Source organism: Mastomys coucha, unplaced genomic scaffold (assembly GCF_008632895.1).
Source record: "Mastomys coucha isolate ucsf_1 unplaced genomic scaffold, UCSF_Mcou_1 pScaffold15, whole genome shotgun sequence".
NCBI lineage: Eukaryota > Metazoa > Chordata > Mammalia > Rodentia > Muridae > Mastomys > Mastomys coucha.
Window position 1 is genome coordinate 80,223,699 of NW_022196897.1, and position 19,020 is coordinate 80,242,718.

The following is a 19,020-nucleotide window of genomic DNA, read 5'->3' on the forward strand; positions in this document are numbered from 1 at the left end:
AATCAAGCCCTGGTCTCAAAAATGGATACAAGAAAGTCTACATGGATTGAGGAAGCTGACCATAATAGTTTCATAAAATGATGGCATCTTAAGAATACTATTTTTGGTGGGGGAGGGGAGGAACAGAGGGAGAGAGGGAGTGAGCTGAATGTACGTATATGTGTCTAGGCAGATGTTTCCTCCTAGGCATGTGCAGAGTCCAGTTCCTTGTGAGGCAGATTCTCTCCTGTTTTCTCAGCTAGGCTGAAAGCCTAATAACCCAGTGAAAGCTGTCTCCACTGACCCCAATCCCAAGAGTTGGGGTTGCAGGTATCTGTAGGAACACCCAGCTTATTACATGGGTGTTGGGATCTGAACACTGGTCCTTCTGATTACAGAGCAGGTGCTCTTAGCTGCTAACCCCTCTTTAATCCTTAAGAAGTTTTATCTGTGACAAGATGGCTAAGCAGGTAAATGCATCTGCTGTCAAGCTGACAAGGCAGGACTCCCATAGTGAAAGAAGAAAACTGGCTCCTGATTTCTCCCTGATTTCTGTGTCATGTGTGTACCCTGGCCCCAAATAAATAAATAAATGTACTAGTTTGATTTTTTTTTAAAGAAACCTTTATTGATTAAAAATAAATTTTCAGGACAGGGGAGGTAACACCTTTATAATCCCAGTGTCTCAACAGGAGGCTGAGTTCAAGATCAGTCTGGGTCACCTAGTGAGTTCCAAGTTCTCCTGGGCTACACAGGGAGAAAGTGGAGAAGGGGAGAATGAATACACACACACACACACACACACACACACACACACTTCATATTCTTTTCTTACAGCTTTGGACTAAGTAGATCTGTAGAAGCCCTAGAATCTATTTTGAACAAGCACATCTAATTCTTGTAAGTCTTGCAAGCTTATATATGGACATGACATGAACAGACCTTTCACATTTAAGCAACATTTGAGGAATGTTTCAACTGTTAGCTCTTGTGCATGTATTCCAGATTGTCTTAAAATCACCCTTACTCAGTAACTCTCAGAGTAAACTGGAAAAAGCATGGAATTTAAAGTAATAAAAAAAAAAAAAGAAAAGAAAAGAAACCAAGACTCAATTTTTCTGACATTTTCTAGCTGTATAACCCTTACTTACACCCACTGCTGTATTTCTCCCTGGTACTGATATATTATGTGGAACCAGTGCTATCTCACAGGGTCACCGTGGAATCATTTGAGACTACTCAAAAGACTCTCAAATAAAGATGTCACCGTTACAATAATATCTCATGAAGTCAGTGTCCTCTAGTCTAGAATGTGGGAATGTTGCTGTCCAGCCTGATGTAGAACTGTTGTTTTTCTCTCTGTTCACATTATCTACGGGCACCATTGCCTCCTTTCACATGACAGGCAATGATAGGTACTGGGACATATATAAGCTCCTGTTGCATACCAAAATTCTAGGATTTCTTGTGCAGGATTAGGGAGCTTGTTTACTGCACCAGCACTGCTTATGTGACAGGACTGGAGTCTAGGCTGTCATTTGAGCTTGGATGACAGTATTTCTACTTGAAGCTAGCTTAACTGTGAGCAGTTAATGCCAGTCATTAGAAAAAAAAAACAACCTAGAGAATGGGTTTTTCACATGCTGTAAATGCTAAGGGAAATATAAAATTGATTATTTAAATTTCTAAAAGAAACTGTACCCTTTCCTGACTGCCTTGAGAAGCATACACTAAATCTATGCAATATTTCTTTGGCAATTCATTGTCATCAACAGAATCAGTAAAATCAGGGTTATGAGCACAGCTGAGTGAGACTCTACAGATCTTGGATCCACAAACTTAGCTTGCAATACTACACAAAATAAACAAGCGCCCACCCCCTCCCAATGCAGCACTCTTAATGTGTAGGAGGGTCTACGAAGTGAGCAGCATAATAGTGCCCTCCAGAGCTAGAGGTCCCTACGTTTTCTTTACACATTCAGGCTCTTGCACAAAGAGGGCCATCTTTTTCCTCATACAAGTTGGAGGAATGTGTAATAAAATGTGTTCTCACCAGCAATCTCATTGTTATAGATTGGCTATCCAAAGTGTACAGGACCAGAAGTGTTTCAGGAATTTGTTAGAGTTCTTTAAAGTTTGGAACATTTGCATAAACTTTATCAGCTGAGTACTAAGCGACAAATCTAAAATCATAAGCTCCCAAATCTAAAATTTTGGGGGTGCCACATGCTTGGGGGCATTGAATTTAGGGTACATTTCAGATTGGGGATGCTTGCTGGACACCACAAATCATCTCTGCTCTTTCCTCTAATGCACCTCAAGCACTTTCTTCACTACTCCGCCATCACAGCTGGCTGTCCGCACTCCAGTTAGTGCTCTTAATCTACAGAGCTGTAACCAACCATCTGCCTTTGGACACTCAACTATCTAGCTCACCTGGCCTTTCTCTAAACATGCATAATCTTGATTGTGTAGTTTATTTTCCTTGCTATGACCTGACAAGAACCAACTTAGTGGTGTGTTTAGGTTTCTTGCCGTTGCTTTTTCTGTATATACAATCTATGTCTTTACTACTAGGGAAGTTTTCTAAGAAATCTGGAGCTGTTTCCAATATTTTACAATAAAAGTCTAAAAGTTACACCAGGCATGACTACACAAACCTGCAGTCCCGACATTTGAGATGTGGAGGCAGAAAGATCCAAAGGGCAAGAGCATCCTTGGCTACCTAGTAGGTTCAAAGTCTTGTCTATATGAGATCCAAACAAAAAGAATTTCTTTTAAAAAGAGCTGACAGTTCTAGAAGGTTTGGATTTATTTCACTAGAAACTCAAATTTTTTAAGAAACTATTTTGGCTAAATATGCCAGAATTTCAATTTCTACAAATCCATCTTAGCTTTCCCAGTTAGCAAGGTTTTATTCACTTTAATGGGGGGTGGGGGGGACAAAAACAATAACAACAAAAAAATACCTTTCTAGCTAGAAAACCTACCCAGAACACTTTTACAAGGAAGATATGAGCATGAATAAAGGTGTTACCAAGATTCTATTAATATTTAAGTATTTAAATGGGGCAGTATCCATCTCCTAAACCACAGAGGAAGAAAGGCTAGCCTGTCATCATACCACTCAAGGACTGACTATTTCATTTTCAAAACTCGGAGAGTCAGAGGCAGTGGAGGACAGGTGCACAACAGAGCCACAAAACATAGAACAGCCCTTGTAGTTCCAACTGCATTCACAAGACCTATACAAAATCCAGCCAACCAAAACTCCAGCTCATGAACTCACAACATTAGCTGAAAAACTACTAGGAATTGATAGGAAAAGGGGGTCAGTTGTCTTCAGGAATGCAGCCTTTGATGGCTGTCAGTGCCCCAGTGGGCAACCATGTCTTAGCGTGCTTTCTAATGCTGTGATAAACACCATGACCAAAAGCATGCTGGAGGGGAAAGATTTGGCTTTCAGGTCACAGTCTCAGAGGAAACTAAGACAGGAACTAAAACAGAGGCCATGGAGAAATGCTGCTTACTGGCTTGCTCCTCATGGCTAGCTGAGCTTGCTTATACAACCCACCAGCCCAGGGGTCACACCACATACAGTGAGCTGAGCCCTGCCATATTAGGGGTCATACCACACACAGTGAGCTGAACCCTGCCATATCAATAACTAATTAAGAAAATGTCCCATAGGTTTCTGACTGTCATAATTTTGTAACCAGTCTTTGTCTGAATAGCCTTGGCTAATTTCAATCTAGCTTTTCAGAGGTATGTGATACTTGGAGTTTTAAAACCAAGAGGGGGAGATATACAAACTACTCTGCAAAATGCAAAAATAAAGCTAAACATCCACTTCCAAACATAACATGATATTCACTAAATAAAATTCTAATAAACTCCAGAAGGGCTTACAGTTTAGAACAAATGACGGAACTCACTCACTTGGCTGTGCACATGTCACATATACAAGCCTATACACACACAACTAAGGTGACAAATAGGCAAGCATACAAAGCATTGTCATAGCTTTAAAATGTGCAGTGACTTCTGTATGTGTAGTCCTTGAAGGAAAAAAAAAATCGCAATGCTCTAAAAAGTGGACAGAACTTAAAAGCAGAAAGTGTGAGGATGAATGTGAAACAGTAGAAAGACCTCTCAAACAACAAAATCAATATTCAACACATGGTTAAATTTGGTACACAGTAAACTGTGCACAGATAAAGTCAAGAAAGCATGCATAGAGCCTGGAAAGGTAACTAAGTGGTTACAGAAGATATGAGTTGGGTTTCTAGCACCTGCTGAAACACACACACATACGCACAGAGGCATGCGTGCACACACAGACTGTATTTTATGTGTATGGGTACCATGTGTGTGCCTGGTGCCCAAGGAGAGCAGATGCCCTGGAGTTAGTGATGGTTGTGAGCCACCATATGGGTGGTGGGAACTGAACCTAGGTCCTCTGGAAGAGCAGCCAGTGCTCTTAATTGCTGAGCCATCTCTCCAACCCTCAATCTATTTTAAAGAATTCATAAAGAGATGTTGTCAGAAATATACAAAGCAGATCAAAATATGCCAATAACTTGATGTTCATGAAGTTAAATTCTGTGCAAGTGTAAGGAGAAATTTGACTGTGGGGTTTTATGCAACAGTAGACTTGTACAAAGTGTTCTGTAAAGAAGAGACACTCAGGTAACACTGATGAAGAGGGACTGCAGTGGCAGGTTCAGTAAGAGCTAGCAATCTCTAGTCCAGATGCTGCAAGGACAGCGTGATTCTAGCAATTGAGTATAGGAAGCAAACTGGCCATTTGTTGAACTTTGTCTACAGGTCTACAGAAAATTTTGAATAAGACTTCTTGTAAAGAGCATTGCTGAAGGGTGATGCTAAGTGATAGGCAAATCCAGCAGGCCACATCTGGTCTACAGGCCACATCTGGTCTACAGGCCACATCTGGTCTACAGGACATGTTAATATGTTGAAGGTTCATGGACTCAGTAACAACTGAAGCTTCAGCTATTTCAGGGAATCCCCAGAACTGTCCATCAAGCAGTCACTCCCTCTGGGATTCTCAAACTGACATCATGACAGCTCCAGGTGTGTTAAATCTTCCACCAATGTAATCCAGCCATTGACACCCAGAGAAGACTCAAGCTCCCAGTACCCCCAAAGAGCCATGAAGCCAGTTGCCAGAACCCCTAATTATCATGGCTATTACTCCAGGAGTCTTTACTTGAGTTATGAAACCTTCAGATGACCCTTAGATGACTGGACCACCCACAACCACCCTGATCTTACTGTCCTTACTCTGGCTGAAGAGGAACACCTCCCCCACCTCTAACAGCTAGTATACTCAGGAGATTGGTGAGATTTGGACAAGAAGCATTCTCATTGGCTCTAGTTCATTACCATGGTGGAAGAGTCTGAGCAGGTAACACAAAAGCAGGTACCTCCTAGGCATCTCAACCCTAGGCATACTCAGCAGAGGTATGTTAGCAGAGGCAGTTAGAAGGCAGCTGAAGAATCCCAGATTACAACCAGGAGAAAAGACTGCAGTGCTGAGGCTGTAGGGAAACAAGAGCTATGAAGAGCCAACACAGCAGTTGCTGCAAGCTCCAGACACCACTGAGAATCACTAGCTCCGATGCTCTAGTGCTGAAGAACTGTACACTGACAGCTGACAGGCCCAATTCCCTGAAGCCCAGGCCTGTAGCAGGAAGAACTGAGTGTCCTCATACCACTCATAACCTCGAGCTACACCAGCGGCTGGGTACTGAGTCAGTCACACTGAAGGCTCAGGAGCTGCCCAGGGTCCCAGTTATGTATAACTGGTGATGACAGTGGACACAAGCTTTCCACAGCCACTGGGAAAGCACATAGAAGGCTGATTATTAAGGCTTAGAAATGAGAGCATCTGAGTATCTTGAAATTCAAGTCAAAGGAATTTCCTAACAGATTATATTTAGAGAAGGATCAAAGATGACCTCAAGGTTTTTCAAATGTTCTTGAAAAATTGCACATAACTGAATCTGTCTATCCTGGCTTTTACTTACTAAAGGGAGCCAGACACAAGTGCCTAGTAAAATTTTACCAAGTACAGAATTCTCCTGTGGCCAGGCTCATTACCTCCCAATGATCCTTTAATAACTATACATTGCTAGCATGAAGATGGCTATGTTTCTTCATTCTAACAATCCCCACTAATCAAATATATGTGCTTTGTATGGATAAAATATGATAAAAGTTGCTTATTACCCATGAAAATGAACAAGACTACACTAGAAACTTATTTATCTCACTTAAAAGATGAAGTTATACTTAGAGGTTAGCTATCTTTGTTCAAGGTCACTTAGTGAGCAAAAAAGCTTGCCTCTACCCAGATGACTCCAAAGCCAATCTGTTAACTACACTACAAGGTAACACCCTTGAGAGGGCCTCACTAGTAAACTTCTTAGATTGTCTAGCCTTCCCTCCATTCCTCCTATGACTTGGTTATTGAAATAGTAACATCACTTAATGGTGGTATAAATAACTTTTTAGAATGCAGAGTATTGAATTCCCAGCTGGAGAGAAGACAAAATTTACCTTGTTTTGCTAAGGAGGAAAAAAAAAATCAGAAAATCAAACAAAGCTGTCCTTCTGAGAGGCTTTTCTATTCACACTATGGTATTACAGGCTACTGGGCCACTCAACAACCTTATCACTCAGACCCTGCTAACAGAATTCTCACACCACACTGACTTGACTTGTCCTTTCCCCAGAGAAAGCAGTATCTGCAAGCTGTTCTCCCTCTGCGTTCTGACACTCTTCACCAGGCTGACTTGGGCGGACTCTTGAGAGCTGTTTGGCAATCACTTCCAGAGACAGCTGCAATTTCCCTCACAAGCTCCCAGAGGACTAAGCACACTGCTTTCCTACCATCATCAACTCGGGAGGTTCCCATTTGCCATCTCACTGGCCCTTACTGAAAGACACACTTAGAAACTGCTTTTACTAAACAGCACTGGCTCCCCACTTGGGCCCACTTGGTAAGCCAAAGGAAAGCTTGGCATCTCTTCCTTCTTTCTGTGCCTGTCCTTGTTCTTTGGCTGCTGAAATAATGTAAATGTACATTCTGAAATTCCAGGAAGGGTGGAGGAACAAACCCTCCACCCCAGGTGTTGGCCAGTATCCACGAGGGCAGAGCACCTCCTGGAATAGAAGTGATCAGCCTGTAGGAACCACAATGGTCCATCCCTTCAGAGAATGATAACTAGGAGAGGATGACAGAGACGAACACTTCTCATGCCAGCTAATAGGACCAAAGCTGAGACAGGGAAGAGTCAGTAACAGTCAAGGCTACACTCTGACCACAGCTGCTTAATTATGTACCACTTGCCCTTTGCCCAAATTCTCCTCTAGTTAATCTAAAGTTTTGGCTGAAGACACACTTGGGATCACTGGACCCTCTATCTGTTCCTTTCCCAATGTGGCCAACTGCAGTAACTTTAGTTGAGCCCAGCCTGCAGAAGCTGCATGAGCAGGAGTTTTTTTGCCCTAAAAATTCACATTAGGTTACTAGTATAAGATCCATGGCCCCACCCAATAGTGTTATACCATACTAAGAACAAGAAAAAAAGCAAAATAAAATATTAACTTTCCAAATGTATCCATATCTACAAATAGCATTTAGTAGCACTGGAACCGATGTACACAAATTCATTTGCCTATATAGTCTATACTAATTTTATTATACTATTAATTCAACAATTATGTCCTAGTTTGCTTTCAACTGCGATGATAAAGACCATGACCAACAACTTCTGGAGGAAACAGTTTACTTCACTTGCAACTCCAGAGCATAGTCCATCATGGAGGAAAGTCAGAGTAGGATACAAGGCAGGTACCTGGAAGCAGAAACTAAAGCAGAGGCCATGCAGGAATGTTGCTTACTGCCTTCCTTGCTCCTCTTGACTCAGTGTTTATACAGTCCACTGCCACTTACACCAATCACTAATGGGCTGAATGCCCTCACAGACCTACCTACAGGCCAATTCTATCAGGGCATTTTCTCAACTTAGATTCCCTCCTCCCAGATGACCCAAGCTTATGCCAAGTTGGCAAAAACTGAACCACTACTAATTACTACAGAATAAACTATTTAACTGTCTACCGAGAGGAAGATAAATTAACATCACTAACAGAAATTAGCCAGAGCACCCTAAGAATGCTTCCCACTAGCATTTATTTAAAGATCACACAGGAATGAGCACTCAAGATTAAGACAGCACCCATAAGGGTGAAAACAATGCTACTTTATGTATTAGCATTAGCCCTAAGATCCCAACTCTCCTCAGGTCAATGCCTAATCACAGCTTACCCCAAAGACCCTAAGTGCTGTCTCTGCTAGTCTGTTTTCTAAACAGTGTGCTGCACCCACCCAACTGCTGCGAAGAACTCATCAGAATCCTAGTTCTGAAATATCTGAATTTGAAGAGAAAGGAAGTGTTTAAAGATCTAAGCTACATACAAATGTTTACAAGCCTGACGGTGGTGGTGCACGCCTTTAATCCCAGCACTGGGGAGGTAGAAGCAGGCGGATTTCTGAGTTCGAGGCCAGCCTGGTCTACAGAGTGAGTTCCAGGACAGCCAGGGCTTACACAGAGAAACCCTGTCTCAAAAAAAACTAAAAAAAAAAAAAACAAAAACAAAAAAACAAACAAAAAAACAACTGACCACTTATTTTAGGTTTGTTTCCTGGGGGCAGGGGATAGTGTTTTATCTGGGGAGGTGGTGCCTGTACCAAAGCAATCCTGTGGAGAGAAGTCAGAGGACAACGGTTTGAGTCAGTCTCTCCTCCTCGGTGGATAATCCTGAGCACGGAAATCAGGCTGTCAAGTGTAGGCCAGGCGCCTTTACCTGTTAAGCCCTCTTGCTCATCGTTTCTTTTGCTTAAGCATTAAAAAAAAAAAAAATCCAAAACTCAAGTAAACTGACCCCAACAATACTTTACTTCCATTATGACACCATAGTTCTCTCTCATATCCCAATGTTCTCGTTCAAATTTCTTTTCTTAATCTTACATAAACACTTCCCTAACTTAGCAATTTCTCTTCATCTGGATGGAGCCAAATCTCCCTTGAACACGGCAATGTCACAACCCTTGACTTTCACTCCGAGTTTTAGACTGTGTAAACAATTAACAATAATAAGGCCAAAGCAACACTGGGCTTTCTTTGCAAGTTTCATTTTGTTGGATAACTGATTTCCTATGAGATTACTGTCACATTGACTTAAAAAAATAAAAATAAATAACCCAGCAAACAACTTTTTCCAAGCTGACAAAGAAACTGACCAAGTCAATTGTGAAATTATATAATCTGAATCTTAATCACAGTGAGCACTTTGTCCCCAGGGACTATGAAATGATAACAAGTGATTTTTAAAAGTTGTATAAAATCACTGTTTGCCCCACATCAAGAAAAGGGCTCACAAACTCATTTCTACTCGAAATATTTTCTCCTATTATTATGTTGTTGTCCCAAAATATTAACTGTCATGTCTTTCCTGCTAAGTTGTTTAAATGTTCTTCAATGAACAAAACAAACTTGAAAAGTAACATGATTTCTGTCTTGTGTTTAGTCCATAGGCAACCGCACCCCAAAATTCTATAAAATGTTTGAGACGTGAACAGTGAGTTACAAAACACCAGAGAGCCACATATATATCATGATTACATGTTTCTGGGTTTTTTTTGTTTTTTGTTTTTCTTAAAGCCCTCCTCTCAAAAAATAGAAACAAAGGTGAGAGGGCAGAATCAGGACTTTCTCAACTTCTCTGATACGACCTTTGTTCTCATTTTTAAAATCTGCCAACTAAAAAGAACAAGGTTCGCGTGTTTTGCTCACTTTTTGTGAAGACTTTTCCTCAAAACTCTTGCAAAAAATACTGAATACGATATGAAGACTTGCTGTTTTCCCAGAACAGCGCTTCTTAGTCATTGAAACTCCAGAATAGTTTACCAAGATTTCCTCCGACACCGCCTCCACCTCCTAAAAATGGTCTTGTTAGATTACATGAAGCAAACGCAATTCAAGTAACTGGAGAATCAAGTTTCCCAAGATCCGGACTTCTGAAATTCGTTGTCCCTGCAACCCTTCCTCCTATCTTCACCTATGCCCTCATTCATAGCACAAGGGCCAGTTTTCAAGCCAAGTGAAAAACTTTATTTAAAAAAAAAAAACACTCCAAGGGGCACAACGGACAATGCGCCTGAGTCCAGCCGCCTACCCAGAATGGCTCCAACAAGACAAGCCTGGGGAGTTAAGAAAGGTCTTCTCTGTGCCCACCAGGCTGCAGGTCAGATCACCCAAAGCCCGCCAGTGCGTTCAGGGTCTGGAGAAGTTTCCGCGGTCCAGAGCTGGCTCGCTGAGCGCGAGCAACCGGAGAGCGAGGGCCACGGTATGGTCGCGGCTGTCGTTCCACTCACCTGCCCATTCTCCGAGCCGCGGGCCAACCCAGGCCTCGTTGCCCACGCACCACACCTGGAAGGCCCTGAAGAGCGAGTACGAGGCTCGCAGGGCCAGGTAGGCAATGGTGCTCGCGCCCACCCAGTATAGGAAGCCGGCCGCCGGGAGAGCGCGCTCCATGGCTCGTGACTAGGCCTCACTACTACCGTGAATGGGGAAGGAAAAAAAAAAAAAAACGAATGAATGGAACGAGGAGGCGGTGCCAGCTGTGGACGGACGCCGCTCTTTGAACGCTTTAGGTCTAGGACCCGCCTACATAGCCATATCCGTATGGCTATTGGTGACTTCTCTTTCCTATGAGAGTACTGTATCTCCCATTGGTTAGCCTCCGTTTCGTAGCCCCGCCCACACGCTCCTTCGGTGCGCCCAACGCCGCATTTCCGTAGTAAGACAGTGGCTCGCTCACAAGCCACTCAACGTTTGGCTCCTCCCACAAGCTTTACCTCTCACCACCGAAGTGCAGGGATCTTTCATTGGCAGAGACTGGCCTTACGACTACGGAAGACTGCGCGCTGATTGGCCAGTGATACCTAACCTGGTTTAGCTCACATTTCAGGAAGGAATGGAACCGGAAAGGGGAGATTGTAGTAGAAGTCCTCCAGGAGCAGGAGCAGTGCTATGTTTACGTCTTTGTAATAACCGCTTTGGGATTGTTAATTCCTCAGGCTTTTTGGATGAAGGCTTACCTTTCCCCTTTGTCTGCGGTGCACGCTTTCGCTCCATTTTCTGAATGACTGCCAATAATTCGGAATTCCAGAAAACTCTACTACATAGTAGCGTTAACAGTTGTAAGATGAATGAAAAGTATTCTACAAGGACAGAGCTTATGGAGCAATTCTGGGAAGCTCTTTTAATTTTTTTTTTTTACTGGACCTGGTCCAGTAAAAATCAAAATCACTTTATTTTTGTTTTGTGGGAGGATATTAAAGAGATATTTTGTGTCCTGTGCTTTTGACTGTAAGACTATCAAAACAATGAAATCAAAACAGGAACCTATCCATCCCATCTAGGGACTTCATGCTGGGGAAGAAGAAAACCTAAGACATGGACAAACTCTTCTAGAACACCTTACAGGGGAGGCAATGAGGGGCCAGTGGTGAGCTGGCTGGACCACACTTTTACCATAACTGCACATCAGAACCTAAAACATGGGAGGTACTGGGTCTCTTCATACCTCTTCCCAAATCTTTTGCTTTGCTTTGCTTTGCTTTGCTTTTCCTGCTGTTCTTCACTATTAATTTGACTGTTTTAGCTGACTTGTCAAGGACAGGTGGCTGAAACTCACTTGTTGATGCACAAGCTGTGGCCCTGACTGACAACAGACCCTACGCTTGAGCAGCAAGCATTTTGCCCACCAAGCAATCTCCCCTGCCTTGAAGGGAAGTTTTAAGGGGACACAAAATTCTGACGGTCTGGAAGACCATGGAAGTACTTCAGCAAAGTTCCAGGGGGCAAGGAGACAGACACACAGAGTAAGCAAATGGAGTCTCTGCTCACTCTCTACTTAGAGGTCCAGGTGCGCATTCAGAATCTCCACTCAAGCTTAATACATTTATTGTTTGTTTTGGTTTTGAGGCAGGATGTCAAATATCCTAAGCTGCCTCTACCTCCCAAGGTTTGTGATTCCAGGTATGTGACAGCACTTTTTTTTTCTTCTTAATTCAGTGCTGGGGATTGAACCCAGGGCTTTATACGTGTCAGTCAAGTATTGTATCATTCTGAGCTACATTCTCAAATCAAGCTTAATATATTTAACAATAAAACTCACAGCTGCCCTCATATACCTCTTCTGGTGGCTTAAACAGCAATGCCCCTCATAGGCTCATGTGTTTGAAGGCTTGGTCTCCAGTTGATAGAATGGTTAGGGAAGGATTAGGAGGTGTGATCTCATTGGAGGAGATGTGTCACTGGGGGTGGGCTTTGAGGTTTCAAAAGTCCATGCCATTCTAACTTTGCTCTCTCTCTCTTTCTCTTGCTTGTGGATTAGATGTGAGCTCTCCACTGCTTCTCCAGAGTCATGTGTGCCTGCCCGCTGCCATGCTCCCTGCCATGTTGTTCATGGATTTGCCCTCTGAAACTGTAAGCAAGCCTCTAATTAAATGCTTTCGTTTATAAGTTGCTCTGAACATGTCGTTTCTTCATACCAATAGAACAGTAACTAAGGCACATCTTTACTTTTTCTTCCCCATCTCCTTAACTGGACCACTATTCATGATTTCTCTGAGATGCAAAACCTAGGGGTCACCCTTTTTTTCTATTAAATTCTCATAACCAGTTCTTCAACAAGTCTTGTTCACTCTGTAAACAAAATATACCAGTACAGATTTCTTAGCTCTGCTACTGTCAACTAATGCAAATCTCAAGAGTTTTTATTCTAGAATATAGTAATAGCTTCATTATTAGTCTTTCTGAAGCTGTCTTGGCAAACAAATATTGTTGCTGTAGAATTTCTTTTAAACAATATATAAGAAGCTGGGCATAGTGTTGACTTTAATATCATTATTCTGGAGCCAGAGGCATGTGGATCTTTGTAAGTTCAAGACCAGCCTTGTCTGCATATCTAATGAGTTCTATGCCAGCCAAGTCTATATAGTAATACCTTGTATGGGAAGAAAGAAGGAAGGAAGAAAGGAAGGAAGGAAGGAAAGAAAAGGAGGAAAAGAAAGAAAGGTAGAAAGAAAGAAAAGAGAGGGAGGAAGAAATGAAAGAAGGACACGTTCTCTATGTGAAAAGACACATAGAGAATCAGACACAACCACAATGGGACTTCAGAATCATTTATTTAAAAGATTTAAAGTTGAAAATATTCTTTAATGTAAGCAATGTGAATTAACAGCATTCTATTGTAATAGTACACAAAAATTTTCATTGAAGTTCATTGGCAGTTTTTCTATACTTTGATACAAATTTCAACAAATCTATAGTCAATTATCACAGCAAAACCAGGATTACTTCACTGTTTATAAGAAATTTTCATAATTAGGGCACTTTACAGAAGTTGGGTATTTTTAAGAATACCATCATAGCTTAACAATTGAGACAAGAGCCCAATCCTTCATTACCTGTTCTTTTTTGTTTGTTTGTTTTGTTTTGTTTTGTTTCAAGACAGGATTTCTCTGTGTAGCCCTGGCCGTCCTGGAACTCACTCTGTAGACCAGGCTGGCCTCGAACTCAGAAATCTGCCTGGCTCTGCCTCCCAAGTGCTGGGATTAAAGGCGTGCGCCACCACCGCCAGGCTTCATTACCTGTTCTTAACATCTCTGTCATCTACTGCACTATCCAATCTTCAGTTGAATATAGTTCAACACATTGAGTTTGGTTTTTGCTTTTGGCAGGATCTCACGTGCCCTAGGCTGACCCTGAACTCCCTATACCTGAGCTTCTGGTCCTTTGCCTCCAGCTCCTGACTGTTTGAATCCCAGGTGTATACCAATAAAGCCAGTTTCTCTGTGCTGGGGAAGCACTCTGCCAACCAGCTGGACACAGTGAGCTTTGGTTCGATTCTCGCATCCAGTTGTCAAATCCTAGGTTGAGAAAAAAAGAAAAAAGTTCTGTGATGAACAAACAAATTTAAAACAAATATTATCTTTAGCATTAGGTTAATTAGAAAGTTAATATTTGGCTTCCTGAAGCCATAACACATTACAATAAGAATATTGTCAAGTGTTTTCCTGTGCATCACTGCATTCAGACACATCAGCCCCACTCACGTCACAAGGAAACCAGCTCTTTAGTAAAGCTTCTTCTGCAAGGACCCCTAAACGCCATGGTTTGGCTCTAGAAACACGGCATCTTGAGAGCTCATCTGATGGTCCAGCAGGGATGGGCAGCTGCTCACAGGCCTCTGACTAAAGTCAGACCTACCTGGCCTGACCTTTTCCAAAGGGAAACAGAAGAGGAATGTATCTGGGAGAGACCGAGGTAGGGGAGAGGGTCTGGGAGGAGAGGAAGGAGAGGAAACTTCCTGTCGCTATGTAGTATATGAGAGAAGACTAGAGTTAGCCTGGCCAACTAGATCAAATGAATCCATCCTGGCACTCACTAGGTGACAAATCACAGCCAGATCACTCTTCTATCCCACAAGACATTGGGCACCTAAAAACTCCAGGGCTCTTTCTGCTCAAACAGAACTTGAGCTCAATTCATGGCCACGTCTAGAAACGTGGTCTTCAAATAAAACTGATAAATAAAAGCCCATTTCAAATAAAGCCCATTTGATACAGCTTTAGGGATAGTAAGATGGCTCAGTGGATAAAGGTACTGGGCACCAAGCCTGATGACTTCAGATTCCCTCAGACCCATGCGGTTGAGAGAACCAACTCCCTCAGGCTGCCCTCTGATCTACACAAACATGCCACATGCCACACACACACACACACACACACACACACACACACACACAAATATAGTAAATAAATAAATAAATATACAGCTTTAATAGCTCCCTTATTTTTTCAACTCACAGGGTCATACAGACTTAAATAAAACAGAAAAGTGTGCCAAGCCATTTGCCACCTTTCCTGGATGGTAGCTGACACATCTTGACATATCAGGCTTGCCCCAGTAATCACTTTACTGTATTGTATCACCAGATTTAGTAATCACTTCAACTATCTTAAAAAAAAAAAATTCAGCGCCACAGTTAAGCCAGCTGCAACTAGGTGAAGGGGAAGCAAACGGTGCTGCTTTAGCCAGACAAACCCTGCAAATCTTAGGACAGCTCCACAAGCAAACACAATACAGAGGAATGTGTGTTTTTTGTTTCTCATAAATGCTCATGTTCATAATGGACTCAGCATCTGCTGATGGATTGTTCTCCCCTCCCAAAGAATCTTGTTAATTTGATCTCTATTGCTTTTGTCTAGTTCTTTTTCTCTCTTTATTTTCTTGGTGAATATATTTGATGTATACAAAAAGACTACAAGATACAAACTAGATATACATGGGCATGGTGGTGTTTGCACAGCACTTAGAAGTTTGAGACAGAGGAGTGGAGAGTTCGAGGTCAGCTTGAGCTAGATAATGGAGCTTTGTCTCAGACCAAAAGAAAATGATATTTACGAAGCCAACTGTAATGGAAAATGGCAAACTAACCACCCAGGAACTGTCCTAAACACACTTTTATCACAAATACACATATTTAGATGTCTATATAGAGAGATACAGATACATAACACCGCTTAATTTGTTTTGTTTTTAAGTTCTGCTTCATAAACATCATATAGTGAATTTGGGATATCAGTAAACCTCTCCCTTACAGGTGTAGGACATTTGCTCTCCCAGTAGCCCGAGTGTTGGTTGTTGAAGGCCCACAGCTGTGTCCCTTAGTGAGCGTGATCCTCAGCCAGCAGAGCTGCCTCACCTCCTCCTCAATGGGAGCTTGTACTCAAGGACTGGTAGATGCAGACAAATTAAAGTCTGAACCCTTTATTTTATGTATAGATACTTCTGAAAAGGCCTCCCAGCTTCAGGGCTCCCTGTCAGATTGCGTGAGGCCTCTATTGTAAATGGTGTCAGTTCAACTTCTTCAGCTTAACCCTTCTACCCACACTGACTTACAGATGCTGTCCCCAGAGCACTCCATAATAGATCCTGAGCAAGCAAATCTCAGCCTTACAGTCTGTTCCCTGAAAAATTTGTCCCTGTCATTGGTTGCAATGTGTCTCCTCAGAAGACCTTGTCACCTTCCAATCTGTAACAGATATCCCTATTTGGCAATAGGGTCTTTGGGAATATAAAGAAGTTGTGATGATTTTATACTGGATACGGATAGCTTTAAATCTTATCAGTACTCATAGAGAGCGTCAGGTATGAAGCAATACAGAGAGGTAGAGAGAGAAAAGCCAAGTGGGAATAGAGGCTGAGTATAGAGGCGCAGCCTTAAGCCAAGGAGTGCTAAAGATTGTTGACAACTGGACTACAAAATCCAGGAAGAAGAAAAGAAACGTGTGTGTGTGTGTGTGTGTCTGTGTCTGTGTCTGTATCTGCCTCTGTGAGTGTGCGTGTGTTTACGTAAATCAAAGATCATTATCAAGTACCTTCCTCCATTACTCTTCAGCTTAGTTTTTGAGACAAGAGTCTCTCATGGAACCTGCGGCTCACAAATTTGGATAGAATGGCTGATTAATGAGTTCCAGATCTGCCTGGCTGTCCTCCCCAGTGCTAGAGTTATAGGCATGCAGCACAGCACCCATGTTTTACATGGATACTAGGAATCTGAACTCAGTGCCCATGCTTGTACAGCAAGCACTTCAACCAACGGACTCATCTTCCTGGATCGAGAAATGTCTATCCTGTCATGTTGTCATGTTGGAAGTACATAGAAAACATAGCTCAGTGGATAAATGTGCCTGCTGCACAAACATGAGGAATGAGTTCAAATCCCCGCATCCATTCAGTCCTGACAGAAATGAAGTTACTTTGAAGAGACACATGTGCCTCTCTCTTACCTAACAGATTACTGATAAATGGTCTATTGGAACTATTCACTGTTTAATCAATGGTCACCATGAAATTGGGATCAGCCCTGGAATATCAGCTAGAAAGAAAAGGCGGAAGTGTGATGCCTATCAGAAGGGAACTCTTTTCCTAGGACAAGTTGACAACCTTGCAGAAGAGACTGGGGCAGAGACAATGATGGGTCAAAGGTGGGTAGGACCACACCTTGACTTGAACTGCTTAGCCACTCATACTTCTTACCTTCTATTAAAACTTAACCCTCAGGACCCCAAAGATGCATTTAGAGCACTTTGTTTCTCTTTCAAATAAGACCACATTGAATGAATATCTTCTCTGCTTTTCATAATTGCTTGTCTCTTTAATTGAAGTATTGCCCGTGGTTGCTGATCCTTGCTTTGTTGGAGATGCCAAGATCCAGGTGTTCAAACCTGAACATTCTGGTAATATAGTGTGACTAATGTTTGGATATAGTTTGCTCCAAAATGCTCTATGCAGATGCCTTTATTTCAATCTACCCATACCGGGTTTCTAGTCTCTAATAAGCATGTGTGGTATTGGTTTAAAGCCACTAATCTGTGATCATCTGTAACTTCAATAAAGTTGAATGTCATGTGTGTTTCTGTGTCCTCAAAAGAGGACATTGAGCCCCTTCTTATGAGGTCCCCAGATTCCATTCTATAACAAAGTTTCCTTTTCTTAAAAACACTCTCACACACAACTTTTTAATGTATGAGTGTTTTGCCTGCACATATGAATGTGTACCACGTCTGTGCCTGGTGCCCTAGGAGATCAGAAGGCATAATCCTCTGGAACTGGAGTTACAGATAATCGTGAGCCACCATATGGTGCCAGGTCTTGACTTAGAGTTGGGAAACCTACACATGGCTTTGGCATACTCATGCTATAGAAGTTCAGAAGGAAAGAACAATACTAGCACATGGACAACAGCCATTAGACACCTGGGAATAAAACTTCACAGCCTCAGGTTCAGTCAGAGAGAAACTTCCTTTTCCTCATGTTTATGTATGCACTGTATATGCACATGTGGGTGAATATTCAGAGGCCTGGGGTCTATGCCAGGAGTCCTCCTTAATTGCTCTGCACCCTCTATGTTGAGGCAGGGTCTCTCACTTGAACCCAGAACTCATTAATTTGACCTGTCTAACCAGCCCTCTTGCTCTAGAGATCCTCTGCCTACACCTCCCACACAGGGATTCAAGACTGGCCACCACACTCACTAAGTATTTATGTGGGTGCTGGGGAGCAGCTCCTCAGACTTACTTGAGCACAAGTGCTTTAACTGCTGAGCCATCTCCCCAGCCCCTAGAAAAACTGTTTTTCTTTTTAAATCAATATTTAAGTGATTTAGGGTATTTGTTTATATTTCCAACCTATATGTGGCCTCAAATATCACTCAGAAATTATCTTATTGGTTCCATATCTCATTATCCCTGCATATCACGTGTGTTTATTAAGGCTACAGATGAACGCTCTTTGGGAAAGTTCCACAACATGGATCTATTTTTGGTCTGATTTACAAGAAGAGCAAGAGACTTAACGTCAATGTTTTCACCAAGTCCTTCTGAATAAGTTACTCATTTGTCATTTCATGAGTGAGATATTTTAATCATTTAAATGGTAATGTTCAGAAAGGACTTGCTTTCCAAAGACTACTTCTTATTCATAGAAGAGGCGAGATAAGCTGGTCTTAAGCATAGGAAACGGTGCTGCTATAGAAATCTAATTCACTACAAATTTATAGAGGGGGAAAAACAAAGACTGTGGACAGAACACAATTTTGAATACAGTTTGAAAGTACATAGAAAACATAGCTCAGTGAATACATGTGCCTGCTACACAAACATGAGGAATGAGTTCAAATCCCTGCATCCATATAAAAAAATACATGCCACACATATAATTAAAAAAATAAAAATAAAAATGATAAATAAATATCTACTAACAATACTTCTTCTTCTTCTTCTTCTTCTTCTTCTTCTTCTTCTTCTTCTTCTTCTTCTTTTTTTTGAGACAGGGTTTCTCTGTGTAGCCCTGGCTGTCCTGGAACTCACTCTGT

General features: G+C 42.0%; 1 protein-coding gene and 1 long non-coding RNA gene across 2 annotated transcripts in view; both read right to left on the minus strand.

The window, feature by feature from the left end:
• Positions 1–10,673, minus strand: part of Hsd17b12 (hydroxysteroid 17-beta dehydrogenase 12) — a 138,040-nt gene extending 127,367 nt beyond the window's left edge. Inside the window, exon 1 of the mRNA XM_031371118.1 lies at positions 10,445–10,673. Within this exon, the coding sequence (XP_031226978.1) occupies positions 10,445–10,604 (160 nt within the window). The 5' untranslated portion in view covers positions 10,605–10,673. The remainder of the gene's footprint in view (positions 1–10,444) is intronic.
• A 2,574-nt stretch (positions 10,674–13,247) lies between these two features.
• Positions 13,248–19,020, minus strand: part of LOC116090527 — a 16,547-nt gene continuing 10,774 nt past the window's right edge. Inside the window, exon 2 of the long non-coding RNA XR_004118715.1 lies at positions 13,248–14,008. This is a non-coding gene — a long non-coding RNA (uncharacterized LOC116090527). The remainder of the gene's footprint in view (positions 14,009–19,020) is intronic.